Source organism: Falco peregrinus, chromosome 7 (assembly GCF_023634155.1).
Source record: "Falco peregrinus isolate bFalPer1 chromosome 7, bFalPer1.pri, whole genome shotgun sequence".
Classification (NCBI taxonomy): Eukaryota; Metazoa; Chordata; class Aves; order Falconiformes; family Falconidae; genus Falco; species Falco peregrinus.
In genome coordinates this window covers 12,031,411-12,051,217 of record NC_073727.1, presented here as the reverse complement: position 1 = coordinate 12,051,217, position 19,807 = coordinate 12,031,411, and the positions used below count along the sequence as shown (strand labels likewise).

Sequence of the window (19,807 nt, the reverse complement as noted above, 5' to 3'; positions counted from 1 at the left end):
TGGGCACTGGAGTTCAATAGCTACTTAAGACTTCGTGTATAACTAGGAATACACTCTGTGCAGTGTGTTTTTATAATGAAGCCATATCTACTGTAGAATGTAAAAACTTAAGATTAAGTTGTGGGGAAGAAGAAAGTGATGTACTCTAAGTCATTCGTACAGAATCATTTGTAGAGCGTTTTATGTCAGCTATAACAGTCTAGCGGGTGCTACTAGAATATAAATCTCCTGATCAAAAGAAGAGACTTCTTTGTTAAGAGGCTTTATTATTGCAATAGCAGCTAAGGTTAAGTAAGTATATCTCTTCTAGCCCCATAGTTTTCACTTGATAATGAAAATCTTTTATCGTTTAAGCTGCAATGTTCTGCTCTGTTCTTACCAGAACATGGTCTGTGTGGAGCTCTTTGCTCTGGTCTTGCTGTATAGAGGAATGTGCTTTCAACTGAACTGTTTCACTTCCAGTTTCTCAGTCTCACAAATTAAAATTGGAAAGTAATCTTCAAATATATGTTTATTTCCCCATGACACTTGGGAAAAGAAATACTCACTTTTGCTTGCTTTTTTTGGCATTCTTTGCAGTCTGAAGGTTCACTGGTTCAGTGTCTTGGTGCTGTTTTTACTGTCCTTCTAATTGCCCGAGTGCACCCAAACGTTAAGGCTGAAGTCCAGTCACAGTATTTGTGTAGTTCCTCATAGCACTGTTTCATGCAAAATTCCTGCAAGCTATAGTTGTTGCTGTAACTAAGGATGTGAGCTGAGATACAGGGGTACTGGAGAACGTCACCTGACCAGCATGGTAGTGGATCTTTGCAGAGCCAGATTGTAGAAGGGCAGATCTCGTGCTCAGATTCAGCTGTGAGAGCCGATGCTGAGACCCCCAGCAGCCACGTAGTGCAAGGAAGACTCATTCTTGTTAGGCAGAACTTCAAATGAGCAGCTGTGTGCTGCCTGCTTTTGTTCAGGAAGTTTCCAACAGTCCCAAGGCTGAAGGCTGTTAAACTAAGGTGCAGTATTTATTGGATCCAACTCTGAGTTTGGGGTTATAAGCATGACACTATTTTTGCCCAGGGATGTAGAACTACTCTTAAGCACTGCCCTGTCCACTGGCTTTGTCCATGCTGCTCCTCTCAGGTGTATTGATTTTCACGGCTTCTGTAGGAGAATAGAGAATGTCCCTGGCTCCATAGCCTTTACCTGGTGGCTAAAGCACTGCCATGGGGTGGGAGCATGAAAAGCACTACTTTTAAAATGGATCTTAATCAGCTTATGGAAGGGATCAGAGGAGAAAGGGCTGTATGCATCCCTGGTATTGCAGGCTTGATGTTCCTAATTCGGCTTAATGTAATCTGGTGTCTGACTGGATAACCTTGTTATACTGATACAGTGCTGCCAACCCTTAGAGCTTCCTCCCCCCCCCCCCCCCCTTCCCCTCTGCTTCTTATGGAATAGTTGAAATGGGCAGACAATGTGCAGGAACAGTGAAAAGCTGGAGTAATGACAGCATGGGACTGTAAGGCTTATTACATTTTGGGAGGAAGACCACCAACGTATGCCTTGTAATGCTAAAAATATTTGCTGTGACATAGGACCGCAACACTAGCTACGTGGTGTCTTTGACTTGTTCTGGTAACCTGCTCTCTTGGGGATGTCACAGTGCAGGATAAGGCTCCAATGTGGCGGCAGAGGCACATAGCTCGGTAGTGTGTGGACATGATCTACATGGCTCTGTGTGTGGAGCAGAGGCAGACTTGAAAGTCACAGGATTAATGACAATGAACTGGGCAGGAATTTGAGGTGCAAAAGGAAAGGTAGGATCGGGTTCTAGTGCCCAGGAGTCATGTCATCTGGGATGGGGACAGTGTGCAGTCTCTGGAGGGCTTGGACACCTTCCTGCTGGGCTGTTCTGAGGAAGGCACTGCTTTGACACGCGTATGGACAAATCAAAGATTATCCAGAAAAAGGCCAAAACAGCTGCTGAGGGTAAAAGTTACAGATAGTCTGTAGATGGAAAAAATAGATGCATGCTGCTTCACAGACCTGCATGCTACAACCTAATGACTGTGCAGACCAGAGGAAGAGACTATTCAGAGTGTGTTGTATTCATATCATATAGGAGGAAGACAGAGAGTATAGGGGGGAAGTTTCCTGATGAGATCTGTCAGACAGCAGGTCTGTTTTCAAAGGAATTAACTGACGTGCCATCACTTTGGCCCTGTTTTCCTGCTATAGGAAAGTTAACCTTGCTTTAGATTGCTGGCGTTGGACATACCTTGTGATGATCAGGGATGAGCTTATCTTCCCTCTTGCTTTTGCCCTAGGTCCAACACGAAAAATGCCCCTGACTGCCAGTGCCATGGACTTTTTTCAGCTCTTTGTCCCTGACAATGTACTAAAGAATATGGTGGTCCAAACCAACATGTATGCCAAGAAGTACCAGGAGAGGTTCGGTAGTGATGATGCCTGGATTGACGTCACCCTGACGGAAATGAAGGCCTTCTTAGGCTACATGATATCAACCAGCATCCACCACTGTGAGTCCGTTCTCAGCATCTGGAGCAGCGGCTTCTACAGCAACAAGAGCATTGCACTTATCATGACACAATCACGGTTTGAGAAGATCCTGAAGTACTTCCACATTGTGGCCTTCCGCTCGAGCCAGACAACGCATGGCCTCTACAAAATCCAGCCTTTTCTGGACTCTCTGCAGAATGGCTTTGACTCTGCTTTTAAACCTTCACAAGCCCAGGTAAGAGTTAACCTGTTGGCAGGGAACTTCTAACCTATGTGCTCCAGATTGTCCCACTGTGACGGAAAGTGCAGAGCACAGCTACCTGAAGAAAGAGCTGGGGCTTCACAGTGTGAAGCCATGCTGCGATGCCTCCATGAAACATGAGAGAAAGCAGCACTGTCCTGTACAACTTCTCAGCAATGTCTGACCTGGAGCTCTGCAGTGCAGGTATCTGGCATGTTTCAATAGGAATGATGCTCTCTGAGCTGGGGCTGTCCGCTTTTGTGGTTGAAACAAGCCAGGAGACTTCTCAGTGAGGTTGGCACTGGTAGGTTTTGCTATTCTGATGATGAGAGGTTGCAGGCCGCTCCTGTGAGGGGGAGCGGAGGGAGCAGATCTGGTACAGCTGGGCTGGAGGGAAAACCTTTAGCTGCCTCTGCTACAGCAGTAGGAGCTTGCTGTATGGTCCAGCAGCACAGCTGCCTCCTCATGACTGAGCAAAGGGAAAACAGGCAGGGGGACAGGTGCCTTTGCTTGCTGTGCGGTTGTCAGCTGCCCTCAACAGCACCGCCTGTGCCTTGTGCCAGTCCTGGTTTTTAATGATGGGTGATGCGCCTATGGAAAAATATATTGATGTGTGGATTTGCAACCAAAGTGAACTTGAAATAGTTCTAGACTACCAGGAATAAAAGTAAACAGGATCCAATGAATTTTCATTTCCAGATACAATTATGGGTAGAGCAGAATGCCATTCTGTAGGGAAACTGCTCTGTAGACTGGGACAGACACTGGAAGCAACTAAATATAGAAACTTATGTAGCTGATGGTTGTCTGACTACAGCTGTACATGTGAACTTTTTTTTAAAGTGCAAAGAAATCTTTTCTTAATATTCATCATGCACTGTTTAAACTTTGTTCCAGTGTAAGTGATCTCCTTTTGGACCTGTTTCTATCAGAAATTGGGAAAGAAAAAAAAAAAAAAAGCATGAAATATGTTACTGCTTGAAATGACTTCTCAATCAACTCTGTGTTTTCAGAGTATAAAGATTTCACCTATACATTTGGAAAGGGTGTTGTGTCCATCGTCCTCTTTTTCTTCCTGTTTCCCCTCTGAAGTATCACATTTTTGCCCACTGCACAAAATTAGTGGAAGTCATAGATGCATCACATCCATTGAAGTGTGCCTACAATACATTGGGAGTGATTACAGGGTTTTTCTATTTTATAGACAACAAAAATCATACCTGTATAATTCAGGACAACACTGCTGTCTAACAAGCTGTTGCGGTAGAAGAGGGAGGAGTGTTCTCCCTAAGCCATGCCAGCAAGGTGCATTTCCATCAGGAGAAAAGAGGCAGTGAGAGACATGGTATTGTTGGGACCGAGCTCTCATTAAGATATGAAATCTAATCCTTATGACCACTGACTTAAATGGGCAGAAGATAAAGGCTTCAGAAATGTGATCACTGTGTCTAATGTAAAATGCTTATAATGGTGTGCTGTGGGACATGCTGTGAGTGCAAATGCATTAAAAGATAAAATTTGATTTGCATGTATATCCCTTCTCCCTGCCCCCCTCCCGAGCAAGGTTTGAGAACTGAACTGGCAAAATCATAGCATCCTGTCTGCAGTGGCAAAACATTTAAACTCCACAAGCAAAGTCTAGGCTTGTGCTGAGCTTGGTAAAGGACATGCTACTTGGAAAAAAAATACAGAGGGGAAGAAGCAGTGAAAGCCCAGTTCCATTCCTTCTCCCTCCTCTTCTCTGCTTCCTCGTCTGTGTTTGTCAGTGATTTCTATACAGCATGTTTCAGTGGTATTGAGTGGAACAAAAACCATTAAATACAGCTTCAGAAATAACTCCGTGAGAAAGAAAAAGGTTTTGAATCTGTTGTTATAATATGCTAGTGTAGTGCCAGTAGCCTACTGGGGGATGTTCCAGGCCTCCTCCTGAAAGGAACCTTCTGCCTAATGTCCTCCTGGGTGCCATCAGGCAGGGCTGCACACTATGTGTCTCAAGAGACGTGAACCCCATCTGCTCAAAACAGCAGGAAAGACCTCTCCTTGGAAATTGCCTTGAGTGCAGATTAGCAGACTGCAATAATCATCAAACGCAGAATGTCAGGCCCAGTGAGAAATAATAGGAATAATTAAAAATAATGACCCAGTTGCACAGAAACAAGGGAAAAATCAAGGGGAAAGATCCATTCAGATGGGTTTGGGGACGTGCTGCCTCATGAAAATGTTTTGGGAAGAAAGGCCCAAGTTTCTGCTATCAGTGATATCTGGTGCTATTTCTGTGATCAGTGATAAGTTCAAAATGGATTTTTTTGCTTAAGGTACACCTCAAGGTGCATCTTAAACGTGAGATTTGTGGTATTGGGGTGGCTTGTGCCTGAGCAGCAATCTATGCTCAAGCTTTAGGCTAACATTTTGTAAGTGGCATCAAGCAGAGGAATGACTTGCTTGGGCTCCTTGCTGTTGAGTGCAGCAGCGCCGCTGGGGCTTGTAGGTAGACTTCTGACTGACTTTCTTCCTCTGGCAGGTGGACTTACAGAACATGGGTTAGAAAGATGACATATTTAACTCAACCCTATAGACAGAGCAGGCAGTCTGCATCCAGCAGGCAGTGCAACATCTGCTTTCACTGTTACTACTTCTATAGACTTGATCTTTTCTTTTTGGAGAGCTAGAGAATATTCTTCAAATGGAATTTCTGACAGAAGATATTTAGAGGTTTTTTTTCTCATGCGTAACTCCCCCCAAAAATGTGCATGCAACACATGACAACATGCAACACCACAGTTTCTATGAAAGGCAACAGAGGGAGAGAGAGAGAACTATGCCAATATACTGAAACGAAGAAAACAATCTGGTGAATTAGAATTATTTTGCTAAATATACTGAGCAAACAAAAGGAAATAATTACTCTCCAGCTTATGAAGGTATTGAAAGCCCAGAACATTATAATTGTGATCAGCATTGCTAGCTTCTATTTCCGAAGTAAAAATAAAATGGTGTTCTGACCTTGATTGGATAGGAATGACAGGAATATTCTCTGTGTTCTATCCCTCCCAAAGATCTTCTGCATAAATAACTGCTGCCTCTGCCTGAGCAACAAGAGGTGGAGTTTTGGGTCTGTTCCTGGACTCAGTGTTGTCTGTTTGCTGCTTAGCTTTGTAGCTGTGCTACTGTCTACAAGTGGAAGCCTGAAGACAGGGGGGATGCCCTGCCTGAGCTCAGAAGGTACACTGCAACAAATTCAAGGGTACTTACCTGCCAAGGATATAACGCTGAATTCCAGAAACCAGAGGAGCTCGGGAAAATAACATCACTGCTCAAATATCCTTCTGTGCCTGCTGTGTGTTTATATGCTTATCAGCAGGATGCGGCTAGACAGGATTGCTGTCTTTGGCTGCCCCTGACTAGCATGGCAGAGGTCAGGAGCATAACTCCAGGCACTCTCCTCTTCCATTTCCCTCCAAAGTACCTTCTCTTTGGCATCTTGGAACCAAACAGTTCTGTGTCTGCCCAGTGAAATGTCAGCTGGGAACAGTCAGATTAAGTCCATAGCTCAGGCAGGAGTGAACTCCCTGTCAAAAAAGAGAGACCTAACTCCAACCTCTTGCTTCAAGGGCGGGGTGCTAAAGTTTGGCCAGTTAATAGGAGGTTTGTGTTTGTTTTGATCTTGGTGGTATCACAGGGTGCAGCTAAGTGGTTTCAGAATAGTTCTTCCAAACCAACTCACAGCATCAGACAACAGCTTCTCTGACAGTACAGAGGGGCAAAACCAGGCTGATCAACTCATAGCTCTTTTGAGTCCTCATAATTAAATGTTGATTTGATATTGGGCATTTCCAAATTATAAGATGTTGCTCAAGTCACACCTCTATATCTCAGTTTTCCTGTTTTCAGAGTGATTCTGTGTGAGTAAGGGTGCTGATCCTAACCAGGACCGTTCTGTCTTAGGGCTTCTATGAGTGTAATGCAAAGACATAAGTATTCAGAGGATGTTGGCCAACTATAAGACACAGAGCAAGAGAAAGACAAGAGGAGCGGTAAGGGTGTTGAATAGCAAGGTAAATTTCTGATGTCCTGTAGCTCTTGGCCAGTTGATCCTCTGGTGAAGCCAGATTTTAGGGAGAGTTTGACAGTGGAAAATGATGAACCTTTATGGCTACTTTTAAGTTACCTCATGGTAATGCAGCGCTGTAAGAGCTGACAGGATTTATTCTTTAACGAGTCAATTGAAGACTGAACAAATGGGCAGAGGAGCATGAAATCATGGTTCCATCGGAGGTGGGAGTTGACCTTTGAATGATGGCAAAGAGGATCAGTAAAACGTGGTTAGGCCAAATAGGACTTTGAAAGTGAAGGAATCTGTCTGATATATTGGAGAAGAGCAGCTATCAGAGAGAAATGATGTGGCCAGTGTGATGGACTAAGAGTTTTCCAGCAGCAATTGCATGATTGCCTTATGGTGAGGCCAAAAAGAAAACTGTTGCAGTATGACTGTGGGCTTGCATGAAAACTTGACTGGGTGGGTTGTTACTCTAAAATGAGTAACATTTTAGAGCTCTTTACTCAGAAAGCATGGAAAATGCAGACAGTGCCTGGCTCAGAAGTCCTTGCAAAGAGTTGGTGAAGACTGATGTTCAGATTTACTGGCCAGTGAGGAGGAGCAACAGGAGGCGACTGATGTCTGCAGTTACCAAAAAGGGAGAGAGTAAGATGTTATCTTAAGGGAAGGGAGATGCTCTCAGATGCAGCGTAACAAAATTGGAGCCGACAACTAGATATTCAAGCAGAGATGTCAGACACCAGCAGAGAATTTAATTTAGACAGGAGGAGTTTTGGAGCAAAGAAGCAGAAGCACAAGCTACTGTTGCAGAAGCTATGGCTGAATCCGTCCATACAGCTGAAGTTAACCAAGCAACTCTGCAACTGGATGGTACCCAGCAAAAGCCAGAGACAAGGTGAGATGAGGCAGTTTCTGCAGGAGACAGCCTGTGTTGGGAATGACTATAGAGCTAAGAGAAAATGAGCTGTCTCAAGGACATGTTAGTTCACTGTCTAAGTCAACAGAGTCCAGGAAGTCCCAAGTACAAAAACATTAGTGGCTCTGGGCTTTTCCTACAAGCCTGTTTGGGCTGTGGTGAAAGCAGGATGGGTGGAACTGTGGAATGGAAAGAGCTTTGGAAAGAAGCTAAAATGGAGAAGAAAGAAGGGCACTTCTGAGAGTAGCTAGCTGTTTTGTTCAGTGAATGAAAGATGTTGTGAGATGGAGCAATTGCTGGAGTCCCGTTTTGCAGTCTTGCCTCTGCAACACTTGGAGTACAGGTACATATTGAGGGGGAAACAAAGTGAAAGCTTGGCAAGAAGATCTAGCAGGGATGAGGATGGCTATAAAGAAGGGGGGGGGGGGGGGGAACCCCCACCAACTAATGGAATAGCTGTGAGTGAAGCAACTAGATAAGATGCTTCTTAGACCTGAAAAAAACCTGAGGATTTGAGAGAAGAAAATAAGGACAATTTCTATGAAGAAATCCAAGATGCCTTGCATCAAAGGAAGTCAGAATAGGAAGAAGGGAGGAATTGGGGAGTGAGTCAAAGATGGTGAAGAGGCGGCCAAGAATATGTGTAGGAGTCAATTAAGCCTGAAAGTAGAGTTTTCTCTAGGAAGATGAGAAGCAGGAAAGATTATTCTATGGGGGCAGGAAGCTCACTCCTGGAAAAGCGGGTATTGCAGCGACAGCAAGAATGAGGAATGGGGAAGGAGCGAATACCACTTTGCATGGGGATTTGGCAAAGAGATGGATTACAGGAGGAGCAAAGGGACTGACAATGGAGGAGGGTGAACAAACTAATAGGACTGGCCAGTGACAATGGGGCTAACTTTTGTCATAAGAAAGCCATGTCAGTGCCAGAAGCAACAGATTGCCCACTTTGAAAATCGGATGGGGATCAGCTGTTCTAGCAGCAGGCAGAGCCCGTACAGTGCCTTGCTTACAAAGTCCTTTACAGTTGTTGAAGCAGTGGTTGCATATGGAGAGGTGACAACACTTGTCTCCCCACCCTCTCTGAAGGAAGCAAGAAGAGCAAGCTCCAGGGTTTTAATTTCAGCCTCCCTGCCTGTCCACGTTCCCTCTTTGCAACAACAGCAGATCTTGCCCTACTCGTTTCCACTTTTGTTCCCACTTCCCAGCAGTGCAGCAGGGACTACAGTGGAGCCATAGTCGTCTTATGGAGAAATGGGAATGATTTAAACATTCTGGATCAGGGAGAGGGGAAGCTCTGGGTCCTAGGGGAAGGCAGGGCTGAGCATGGACCAGGAGAAGAGGAAGATGATGAGAGGTTTTCAAAATTCAGATTTGCTTTCTAAATTTAAGGCTGACAGGCCTTGCTGTGTCTTAGAAGGCAGAAAGAGCACAAAGGATAAGCAGGACGTAGGAGAGCTGATGCTGTGCTGCAGAAGAGGGATCTAAGCTAATATCCAAGGGTAAAAAAGTGTCCTGAAGTGATGCTTAATACAACCTTTTCTTTCTGCTGCTCTCCATCCTACAGTGCGGCAGTTGAACCACGCCACTCAGTGGGATCTGGCAGGTAAAGGAGGCCTTTCCAGAAGCTGAGGAATTCTTAATGGTGTATCCAACCCCATCCCAAGGGATGTGGTGCTCCCCTCTGCATGGAGGAGGCAGAAAGGCAAAAGCAAATGAGAGCACATTTAATATTTGCAAAAAGCTGTCAGAATTCCCCGAGATGGAAGTGTGAAATGCCCCAGGTGGCCTTAGGAAAGGAAGAGTGCTGTTTCATGTAGATCTTGAGAGAAGAGGAGGATTTGGCTCCAGCAGGGAAATGGGACAGCTGCAGCTTTAAGAACAAATAGCTTTGTGTACAGCTCTCCTTGCTCGCATCTGCATTTTAGTGTATAATTTGAACATTTCACAAGAGTGCTTTCAGATGGTCCTGTGAATGTTTTATGAGCCGTTAAGAAGTGGAGTGCCTATAAATGAAAGTGTGCAGCCGCCACTATGTGGGGAGGGCATGGGTGCCTATTTTGGGCTGACAGAGTGATGTTCAACAAACATCTTGTATTCAGGAGGCCAGCAGCTGCTCATCACTGGCGCTTAACTGCTTACCCACCACATGTCTCCTATGAGCATCGCTCCCAGGTTTAATGCAGTTTTGTTCTCATTTCCACCACTGGCTGTATGCAGATGTGCACAAAAGTAGCACGCATGCAGATGTGGAAAGGCTGGTCTGAGGGTGAGAGCCTCTGCATTGTGGATACCTGTGTCTAAGTCTGTCTCCTGGGGTGACAGTCATTTGAAAATAACAGCCTGCTTTAGGTCATAACCCATCTGACATATTTTACACATCTTCAAAAGGTTTTGTAGGCTGCTGGGACTGTTTTCCCCTTGTGTACTTAGGAGGGGAACCTGCAGTGACTTGCTCTGATTTAGATGCAGATGTCAGAATTTGGTCAGCATTCATCAGCTGAGACCTTTCAGCAGTTTCCAAGTATTTGTGCTCTCACAAGTGACTTGCTAGCCAACTCACACCCCATGCGATCAGGGATGTGTATATTGGGCACAGCTACCTATGAGCTTGTCATGGTTTGACCCTGGCTGGTAATTAAGCACCACACAACCGCTCCCTCACTCCTCCCTCACCCAGAAGCGTGGGGAGGAGAGTTAAAAAGGAATGTAAAACTCAGAAGTTGAGATAAGAACAATTTATTAGTTGAAATAGAATAAAAATGAAAGAACAATAGTCACAATGATGACCATAAGTAATAATGAAAAGAGGGAAGGGAAAGAATAACATCCAGAGGGAAAGGAAGAAAGGAAGACGAGGTGCACAGGGTAACTGCTCACCACCCACTGACTGATGCCCAGCTAGTCCCTGAGCGACAACCTGCCCACCCAGCCAACCCCCCAGGTGTATATACCAGGCGTGAAATCCCATGGTATGGAATACCACTCTGGCTAGTTTGGGTCAGCTGCCCTGGATGTGTCCTGGCTTGTGCCCCTCCAGCCTTTTTGCTAGCAAGGCCTGAGGAACTGAAAAGTCTCACATAGCCAAAACACAGCACTGTACTCGCTCCTAAGAAGATAATTAACTCCATCCCAGCTGACACCAGAACAGAGCTGCAAGGTGGTAGTAGTGCTTTTCTATAGGTGGGTTCTGTAGTATAAAACCTAACAACTTTGCTGCAGAATCAGTGGAGACACGTGTAACAAAACAGCTGTAAGGAACAGGAAAACACTTACATCATCTGGTTGAGGAATGCAGAAATTTCTTCACTTGCACAGATTTTCATTACTTGCTCCAGTCTGCCTTGTCTTTTTCTATTTCTGCCTCTGGTCATGTATCTTTCTGTTTCCTTTTGTCAAATTTTTCAGCTCCTGAGGCAGGAGAGTCTTCCCTGAAGCTGCTGCCACCACGAAAAATGCTTTCTGTCTCCTCACCACCTCCTGAAGTGGCAGCATTGTGCTGCCTTCTCTCCTTCTTTCCTGTCTGTTTTCCTTTGCTGTGACCAAGGAGTGTACCTTGCAGCATATCGTAGGGGATGTTTACATGGAAAGCATTCTGCCAAACAATGAAGGTGTTGATGACGCTTGGAGAAGCATGCTGCTAACAATCCCCACCACCCCCATCCCCACCTCATTTTGGAGGGATGTTGAACTGTAGCTGAGAGTGAGAAGTGAAAGCCGTGCCTTGCAACATTTGCAAACCACATGTAGATGGAATGTGCTTGGCCAGGCTTCGTTTTTTGTTGGATGATAGCATTGAACAAAAGTGGGTTTGCTCCTTTGTGTGAAGGGATGCACACAAGCACAATGCAAGGATTGTATTTCCTTGGAAGAAGTTAAAGCACCAATTTTTTCAGCGATCATATACTCTTCTGTTTCTTACCTGCACCCCCTCTTTTCTGGCCAACTGCAGGTACTACATGAGCCCCTGATTGACGAGGATCCTGTTTTCATTGCCACATGCACAGAGAGGGAGCTGCGCAAGAGGAAAAAGAGGAAATTCAGTCTCTGGGTTCGGCAGTGCTCATCCACTGGTTTCATCTGCCAGGTGGGTTTTACTTCTTCAGATGTCTTGATTCAGTTCCAGTGGGCCCTTAAACGTATTGCAGGACCAAAGGTGACAGTTACTTCTCTTCATTGCCTTGCTGGGAGCTACAATCTGAATGTAGCAGGCCTCTGACTCCCACATACTAGATCTGATGGGCAGTGATGACGAGTTCCTGATGCTCTGTTTGCTGTATGATTTAATCAAGGGTGTCTGTCTCTGATACTGTCTATCTGGCTGCCAGCCCAAAGCTAATTAAATTGAAACGGAGTTAAAAGTCTGTCTGTTTGTACATGCTAAGTTTATCTGTATGTCTAGGTATTGTGACTTCTGTAATTTTTAACAAATCAGCTTCTCTCCCTTAAATATAACACTGCATCTGTGATAGCTAGCGTTGTCCAGTAGACTAAATCAATACGGTATCAAGATGTCCATTTTTCTGTGAGAAATGTATCAACGGGGTTTCCTATTACATCTCTTTTCACACCTCTACTTCTCTACCAAAGAAATAAAATCTGATGTGACTTCAAGGTGAGATATGAGCTTCAGTGGGAGATGTGTTAAAGGGTTTGTTTTTACTGCTGTAAAGCATTAGGGACGACTTTTCAAATTCTCTGATTCCCCAATTGCTGATGTATTTTGAGAGCTCTTGAAAAATCTGGCCATTTATTTTGATACCTAGAGGTGAGGGGGCAGATATTTTCTGGCATTCCTTTTTCCCAAGAGCTTCTGTGAAAATGTGGTGTCCTGCATGTTCCAGAGCAGTGGTTCAGAGGTGCAGGTAGGACGTGCACACTGCCTGCTCAGGCTGAATGTATGTCAAAACCACAGGGCAGGAACTGCTGCAGTTGAACATTTGTTCACAGTAAAATTTGATCCGTGAATCACTACAGATGTTTGAGTAGCTATGCAAGAAAAGAGGCTTCACTGTAAACAGCGGTTTGCGTTTTCATCAATGCTGTTCACTCCAAGAAGAAAATTAGGATCATATATCTTCCATCCAGGTTTTAAAGCAGTTATTTTGTCTGATACAAAATAGATTCACCTTGTGAAGCATCCTTGGAAGTTTCTGCTCTCAAGGCTTTTGGAAAGTCATTTGCTACACAGAGGCAGTGTCCTTAATCTCCAAGGTGAATTCCACCAGCCCCGCACACAGCTTATTACTGAAGTGTAATGGGTACAATGAGCACAAAGTCTGCTGATCTCTCTTGCCGTGCTCCCCCCCGCCAACTGCTGCCAAACTAATATGTCTTCAGACATGCCAGAGGTTTCAGATTCTGAGCTATAATTAGTTGCACCTCCTGTCCTGTCCATTGAGAGAGTAAATTAATGGAATGTCAAATTAAACAGAATAGATGCTCAGTACCACCCTAATCCTCCTGCTCCCTTAATGAAGATACTCATGCTTCACTTGCATCCAGATGACGTCCAGGATCATCTTACCAGATCTTACCAGCTGCCTTCTATTTTCATTCCATGACTTGGCTGTAATTATCATCATGCTAAAATGACTGGGTAAGAGGGACCTTAGGGAAGGGTGAAAAAGAATATACAGGAACATGAACATTTATACTAAAATGGAAAAACCTAGTCTGGGGATGATGGGGATCTTCAACTGTGGTATGCTTGAAATGCTACATTCAGTTATGTGTCACACTTAGGAGGAATCTTGCAGCATCTAAAGCAATTAGTTGGTGGTTGTCTGGTTATTACTATATAATATATTAGAGGGGCTTTTTTTCCTGTGTTTAACATATAGAGATAATTGATCTAAACGAGAAGGAAATCTTTTCCCCCTTCATATGCACACCTTCCCCTCCATCTCTGCCATCATTAAGGAAAAACGTACTGCCTGATAGTTAAGGGCTGACTGGTCTTTCACCTGTCTGCTGTCCGAAAAACCTTACAGCACCCACTCAGAAATATGTAGAAATTCTGTAATCCTGCCTGGATGAATTCCCTCACTCTTTCCACATGATGACACTTGAGGTCACTTTATTCAGGATAAAATATGACTATAAACACTCCATAAACCAGGATAATTCAGTTTCAAAAGTCTGAATAACTTATGTCTATAAAAAGGTGAGGCAGCCCAGGCAGAAGAGGGAAGCGAGCAATGTGTCTCTGGTTCTCAGGAGTGGAAGGAACATCAAGAGGTCTGTGATGCTCCTGGCCAAAAGGAAGGTCCTCTAATGAATGATGAGCCTGGTATTAAAAAACATGCATTTGAGGACATCCCAGTTTTCCCAGTGATCTGCTTTTTCAGCAATGAAAAAGGGTTGGTTGGTTTGTTTTCCTAATGTAAAACTGGTATCAGTGTTTTGAAGCCACATGCTGAGCTGCTCTGTGAACAGTTCCTGGCTGGCAGCTCACAGGGCAGTTAACGTTAGGAGTTTTAGCTGTTTGACTCCCCAGATTTCTCTTGCTGCTTGTTCTCATAAACAAAATTGAATCCTGTTTTTTGGGTGTGAGTAAATACTTCTGTTTGATGTCTCATTGTCAGCTTTTTTAAGCAAATGGAGTTTGGTTAAAAATCCAACCCAATAAGCCATTCATGGAACAGAAGTGGCACAAAACCTAAATGTTGCTTGTGGATGTAAGAAGGTACATAGGCTTGTTAGTACCTGATACAATGTCTATATATTAGACTACTTTTCTGTCTTCTGTAATTTAGATAATCTGACTCCGCCCTGACAGTTAAATCTGTGTTTTAAGATGGATGCACAATATCAGCTCATATGTCTGCCTCAGAATTTCTCAAGTAAAACACTTTGTTGCAGTGAATAGCTTTGCTGAATATCTTTTCATGGTCTCAGCTGGCCAAGTGGGAACATGCAGGAAGGACACGCATCATTCAAACAAAGTAAATATACATCTACAGCAGCTGGGATCACGAACAGAACCTTTCAGAGGGTTAGAAGGGCTCCAGGAGAGCTGACTTTTTGACAAAGTAGGTGGCAAAACTGCCTTGATACTCTTGCCTTTTTCACCCATCCTTGATGCTGGACATCAAGGAGGCAGTAGCTGCTGCTGCAGGAGAGGGCTTGGGCTTTCTTGTTTCTTTCTGTCTAATTCAGTGAGAACAGCAAACTCAGCTTGCAGGACCTCAGGTGTCCTCTCTACTCCATCTTCACTAGACACTTTTCAAAGCAGTATTTTAATATCTTGATTGTGGTTAAAATAATCACAGTAGCTTAGAAGTGTTTCTTAGAATATTTGCTGAGTAAGTCAGCCCATTTAAATCAAAACTCTAGTTGTGTCTATTTATTTCTCTTTCTTTCTCAAAAAGCCTGGAACACTTGTAAAAGATGTTCATACATACGATTGGTATGACTCTTCATTTTAGATACAGCAGTAGAGCTCATGAAAAACTGCTGAGAGTTCCCAAATATCTGATCAAGGCTGGTTATTTTGTCCTGGTATGACACTCATGCTCTCTCTTTTCTTTTCTTGTGTGGCTCATAAGGAATGAACGTGGTCATGAGTAACTGTTACTAAGTGATGCATGTTCCTTGCATAGCTCCTCCTCCATAAGAAGGTTTTCTGGTCATTTTTCAGAAGAAGGAAGCCCAGGAAGCTGATGCCATGCACTAAACCCCAGGCAGGATGAGCTTATTCCCATAGTGCCTTGTCCTGAACCACAGGCCCATGGCACAAACATAACCCTAAAGACAGTCCCTGATCCAAAGAGCCATCAATCAACAAAATGGAAGGCAGTAGATGTAGATGGTAGAGGGTCCTGCAAAGGGACGGTCAGGCAGTATTAATCATTATGATAGGTGGTAATGGAATTAGCTCATCAGCCTAATTATTCGCTTAAAAACCCTGTGCTATCATGGTGGAGAAGAGATGATTTTTATGGATGTGTGTATCGTTTTGTATTCCTTGGGATTATATTTGTTCTCTGAGGCTATTCTAGACACTCTTCCCTTCCCACACACCCTCCCCGCCCCCAACTATGAGCTCTGCACTTGCTTTTATTCACTGGCAGAAAGTTCTTGCAATAAAGCACTTCATTTTCACTAATATCCCTGTGAAATGTGTTGCTCAGATTTATGAAGCTCTTCAGATCCTTGTGCTGGGACTGACTTTGAATTTCCACCTTCCACTGCTTACCCTGAAGAAGTGATGAGTCAGAACAGATTAAGGAAAAGGACTGTGTCTCTGCAGCTTGAGTCTTCCCACACTGAGTGATCAATGACTTGCACTAGAGCAGCATTCAAAGAGTGCAACCTGGTTCAGGGTGGCTGCTGCATGGGAGGGTAAGAAATGGCTCTCTCCCCGTAGAGCAACAGTCTCGGTGAAGGGAGGGATGTCTGAGTCGCTTCAGAGATCAGTGACAGAGCTCTCAGTTGCAGCAAAAACCCCCAAACAATTTATAAACAATACGCTTTCATAGTAAATGCTGTAGTTCATTCTTGATTTCAAATGTAAGTACACTCAGCTGCAACACTTCATAACCCTGTTGGTTTTGCAGAGTAAGAACTTACTTCCAGAATTTAGGGAAACTGAGATGGTGCCCCAAAGAATTTATAATCTCACAACACACCACATAAGTGCATTTGGTCACTGGGAAAGGGAGGGGTAAATAAGCCTGGAGTGAGTTTTGTTTTCAAGGTCAGAGTTGCAGGAGAGTTTGCCATCTGTGCATTTGTTTAATAAAGCTGCTTGGAAATGTTGGTGTTTCAGCCGGTTTTAAGTTCTGTTTAGAGATTAGTTTGAGCCCTTGGGTTTCTTTAACCAGTGCCCTGATAATTTCTCAGTTGCTGGAACAGTTGCATCTGGAATGCACAGATGTAGCGGCTGCTTTGAGGAGGTTCTCAAGGTCAGGCTTTGGCTGGGAGGGGATCCCAGGAAATCTGATCCCCTTCATTTCTCGGTCACTGGCAGCTGGAAAATCCTATCTGCTTTCTTCCTCTGGCTCCCACCAGGCTCTGGCTTCTTAATGCATGCAGTTCTGTACTGTCAGCATCTGAGAACCTCAGATCTCAATTAAAAGTCAATTATCCTCTTGCTCACTGGTATTAAGTGGGAAGGTAGTTTTGCAGATGTGCGATGGGCCAGCCGCATTCATTTCTATGGAGTTTACTGTCTTACCGTGTTTCTAGATGAATGGGGAAAGCAAACATGTAAATGTGGCCTAATGCAGAGATGTCTCCTAGAGTTTACATGCAGTCCTAGTGTCTATTTTTGGGTGGGAATTAAGGTTATTTTTTAGTTCTTGTCTGCAGTGTTCAGAGTTTCTGATGATAAAACTACCAGTGTAGTGGTGTCCTTTCTGCAGCTGTTCTCGCTCAGTGCAGCGCTGCCTGGGGAAGGAGGCTAAAAGCACCAGAGGCTCCTCTCTTCCTCACTTTATAGTTTTGCTATGGCAAGGGAATCTCTGCTCCAGCACCTCCTGCCCCTCTTTCTCCACTGACCTTGGTGTCTACACAGTTGTTGCTGTCACATATTCTCACTCCTCTCTTCTGCTGGCACAGAAGCTTTTTTTCCTCACTTCTTAATATGTTATCCCAGAGGCGCTACCACTGTCACTGATTAGCTTGGCCTTGGCCAGCAGCGGTTCCATCTTGGTGGTGGTTGGCTCCATCAGACATGGGAGAAGCTTCTGACATCTTACAGAAGCCACCCCTGTATACTGCCCCCCCCCCCCCCCCCAACCTTGCCATGCAATCCCACTACGCAGTTACACAGAGGGAGCCTGGCGAAGCAGCATTGAGAGGCAGCAGCACCAATGTATAGATTAGAGTTGCATTATGGGGGTTGTATCCTTTCTAAGAAAGGTATTGAAGAGCAAAATGAAAGAGCTTTGCAGAGGTTAGCAGTGGTTTCCAATCAGGCAGGAGAAGGGCAACGTGGAAAGAAGCAAATGTGGCCTTGTTTTGACTTCAGTGGTTAGATACCTGGCTTCTCAGGGCAAACACAGGCAGGAATCAGTATACTGAAAAAGTATGGGAAGAACTCAATAGGGAAGGCTAAACTACAAAGGTCTGTCTCCGTTTTCCAGCCCTACTTCCATTTGGTGCTGCAAAGAAGAGGGAACTGGCAGAAGGCTGACACGGTCAAAGCAAAGGGTTAGGCAAGCGATCTCTGGGGCAGAGCACTGTCTGGCTGTCAAGATACATTTAAGTAAGGCCAAAGGAAAGAAGGATGATAGCAGTAATTGGGAGCAGAGCCAGGAAGTTCTTAGGTATTTGGAAGAATAAGAAATTCTTTATCATGGAGGTGTTACAGGTAATGAATCTGTGGCTGGCCTGGAAGAAGCTACAGAGAGAGATCTGCATTTGGCAATCCGCAGGTTGTTGGTCTGCCATAGAGTTAAGATGTCGTAGTGCCCTCAGTGATAAAAAAGTCACATGGGGGAGGGATATCATGGAAAGGAAAACAAAGAGCTTTATTTTAGGCCATATGGGCTTGCATTGTCAACTTTACCAGCATCTTTCGGCCAGTCTCACAAAGATCTTGTTAGAAACTTTGAAGAACATACGCAGGCAAAACAGGCATTTACCAGTGTTTAGCAGTGTTTACCAGTTACAAAGATATTGGCTGCATCTGTATGTTAATGCAGATTGAAATCACTCAGAATAGGAGGCAGAAGAAAAAGAGAGGGGGACCAAGGAAAGAGCTTTGTAGAGAACCCCAAGAGCTAGCTGGCAACAGATTGGGAAAGCTGCATGTCCCTTGCATGCTATTTTGAAAGTAGCCTTTAAAGGACTAGGAGGAGAATGAAGAAAGGCTTAGACAAATGAAAAGATCTGGCCTTGGTAGGAGCACCATCAGTGATGCCAACAGCTGCTGAGGAAGAGCTAGACCTAAGAACTGGCTGGAAAGAGGGCGTTAAAGAAGGGGGGAATATAAGCTGCAGCAGGTTTAGGGTGAGACTGGAGGTGGATCTCTCAACAGCATTGGTAATGACAGGAGCTAGAGATGAGGTTTAGGATGAGAAGGGAAGACAGAGTGAGGCAGGATCTAGCAAGTGGTGCTAGGATGAGCACTTGGGTATATGACTGTGAAGCCTATAGAAAAATTAAGTTATTTTTTCAATAGCTATTTAGGATCCAAAAAGTATGACAGTACCTTTCTTTGTTCTTTTGCTTTTATAACTGTGTCATCTAAAAACTTGGTTTCTGTTTTGTGGTTGTTTAGGGTCTGCCCTTTGTGAGATATTTTGCACAATGTAGCTCTCAAAATCTTCCTCCTGTTTATTACTACCTCCCCCTTTACTACTTTATTTTTTTCCTTCCAAATGTCATCTGTTTCATTTAAATTTGCACCCTGGGGTGCTTCAATTATGTATGAATGTGGAGTATTTGGGATGTGCTATTCACAGGCACTTTCAGTTTGCCATCTGAGCTTTGAATATGAGCAGAATCACCAATATTTTAGTTTCTAGGACACTCTTCAATGTGCAGTCAAGATGCAGGTTTTGTTCTGAAGAGCTCAGGTTTTTTACTCAGTTTCTAGGGAGACATTATGAACCTTCCATTTTCCATAGAATAATTTGCCACCATAGAGCAAGGAAAAAAATTCTGTTGGCTTGTAGCATAGACATCTACTTGGAGACCTTCCTTCCTCTGGTAGCACTCTCTTCAGCAGTCTGCCTCTGTAGCCAAACATACTTGGTTTGAGTTTCTGAACAACGGGTGATTGACTTACCTCTCATCTGTCAACACGTGAAATCTCCCACTCAGAAATGTGATGTCTTTTCTGATTGCTTCTGTGCAGGCGAACAGTCCTTCCAGAACAGTTTTCACTCTTGTTGTTGATTTGGAAGAGCTCAGCACAGTCTTCACCCATACCTTGTCGCTCAGGCATTCAGGTATTTTGATTGATACCTACTTCTGCCTTTGTGATGGGAGCAGGCAGAAGCGGTTGTAGGTGGAAGGAAAGATAAGCCAGAGGCTGTGAAGGTCTTTTCTTACTGTCAGACTTCTAAAGGGAAGGGACTGTTAGCAAGCTGCATGGAGACTGAAGGCAGAAGAGAGGAGGGTTTGAGGG

General features: G+C 44.2%; 1 protein-coding gene across 1 annotated transcript in view; it reads left to right on the top strand.

The window, feature by feature from the left end:
- The window catches only part of PGBD5 (piggyBac transposable element derived 5), a 73,776-nt gene that overhangs the window by 27,612 nt on the left and 26,357 nt on the right, over positions 1-19,807 (top strand). Inside the window, exons 2-3 of the mRNA XM_055810857.1 lie at positions 2,319-2,746; positions 11,678-11,812. Of these exons, the coding sequence (XP_055666832.1) occupies positions 2,319-2,746; positions 11,678-11,812 (563 nt within the window). The remainder of the gene's footprint in view (positions 1-2,318; positions 2,747-11,677; positions 11,813-19,807) is intronic.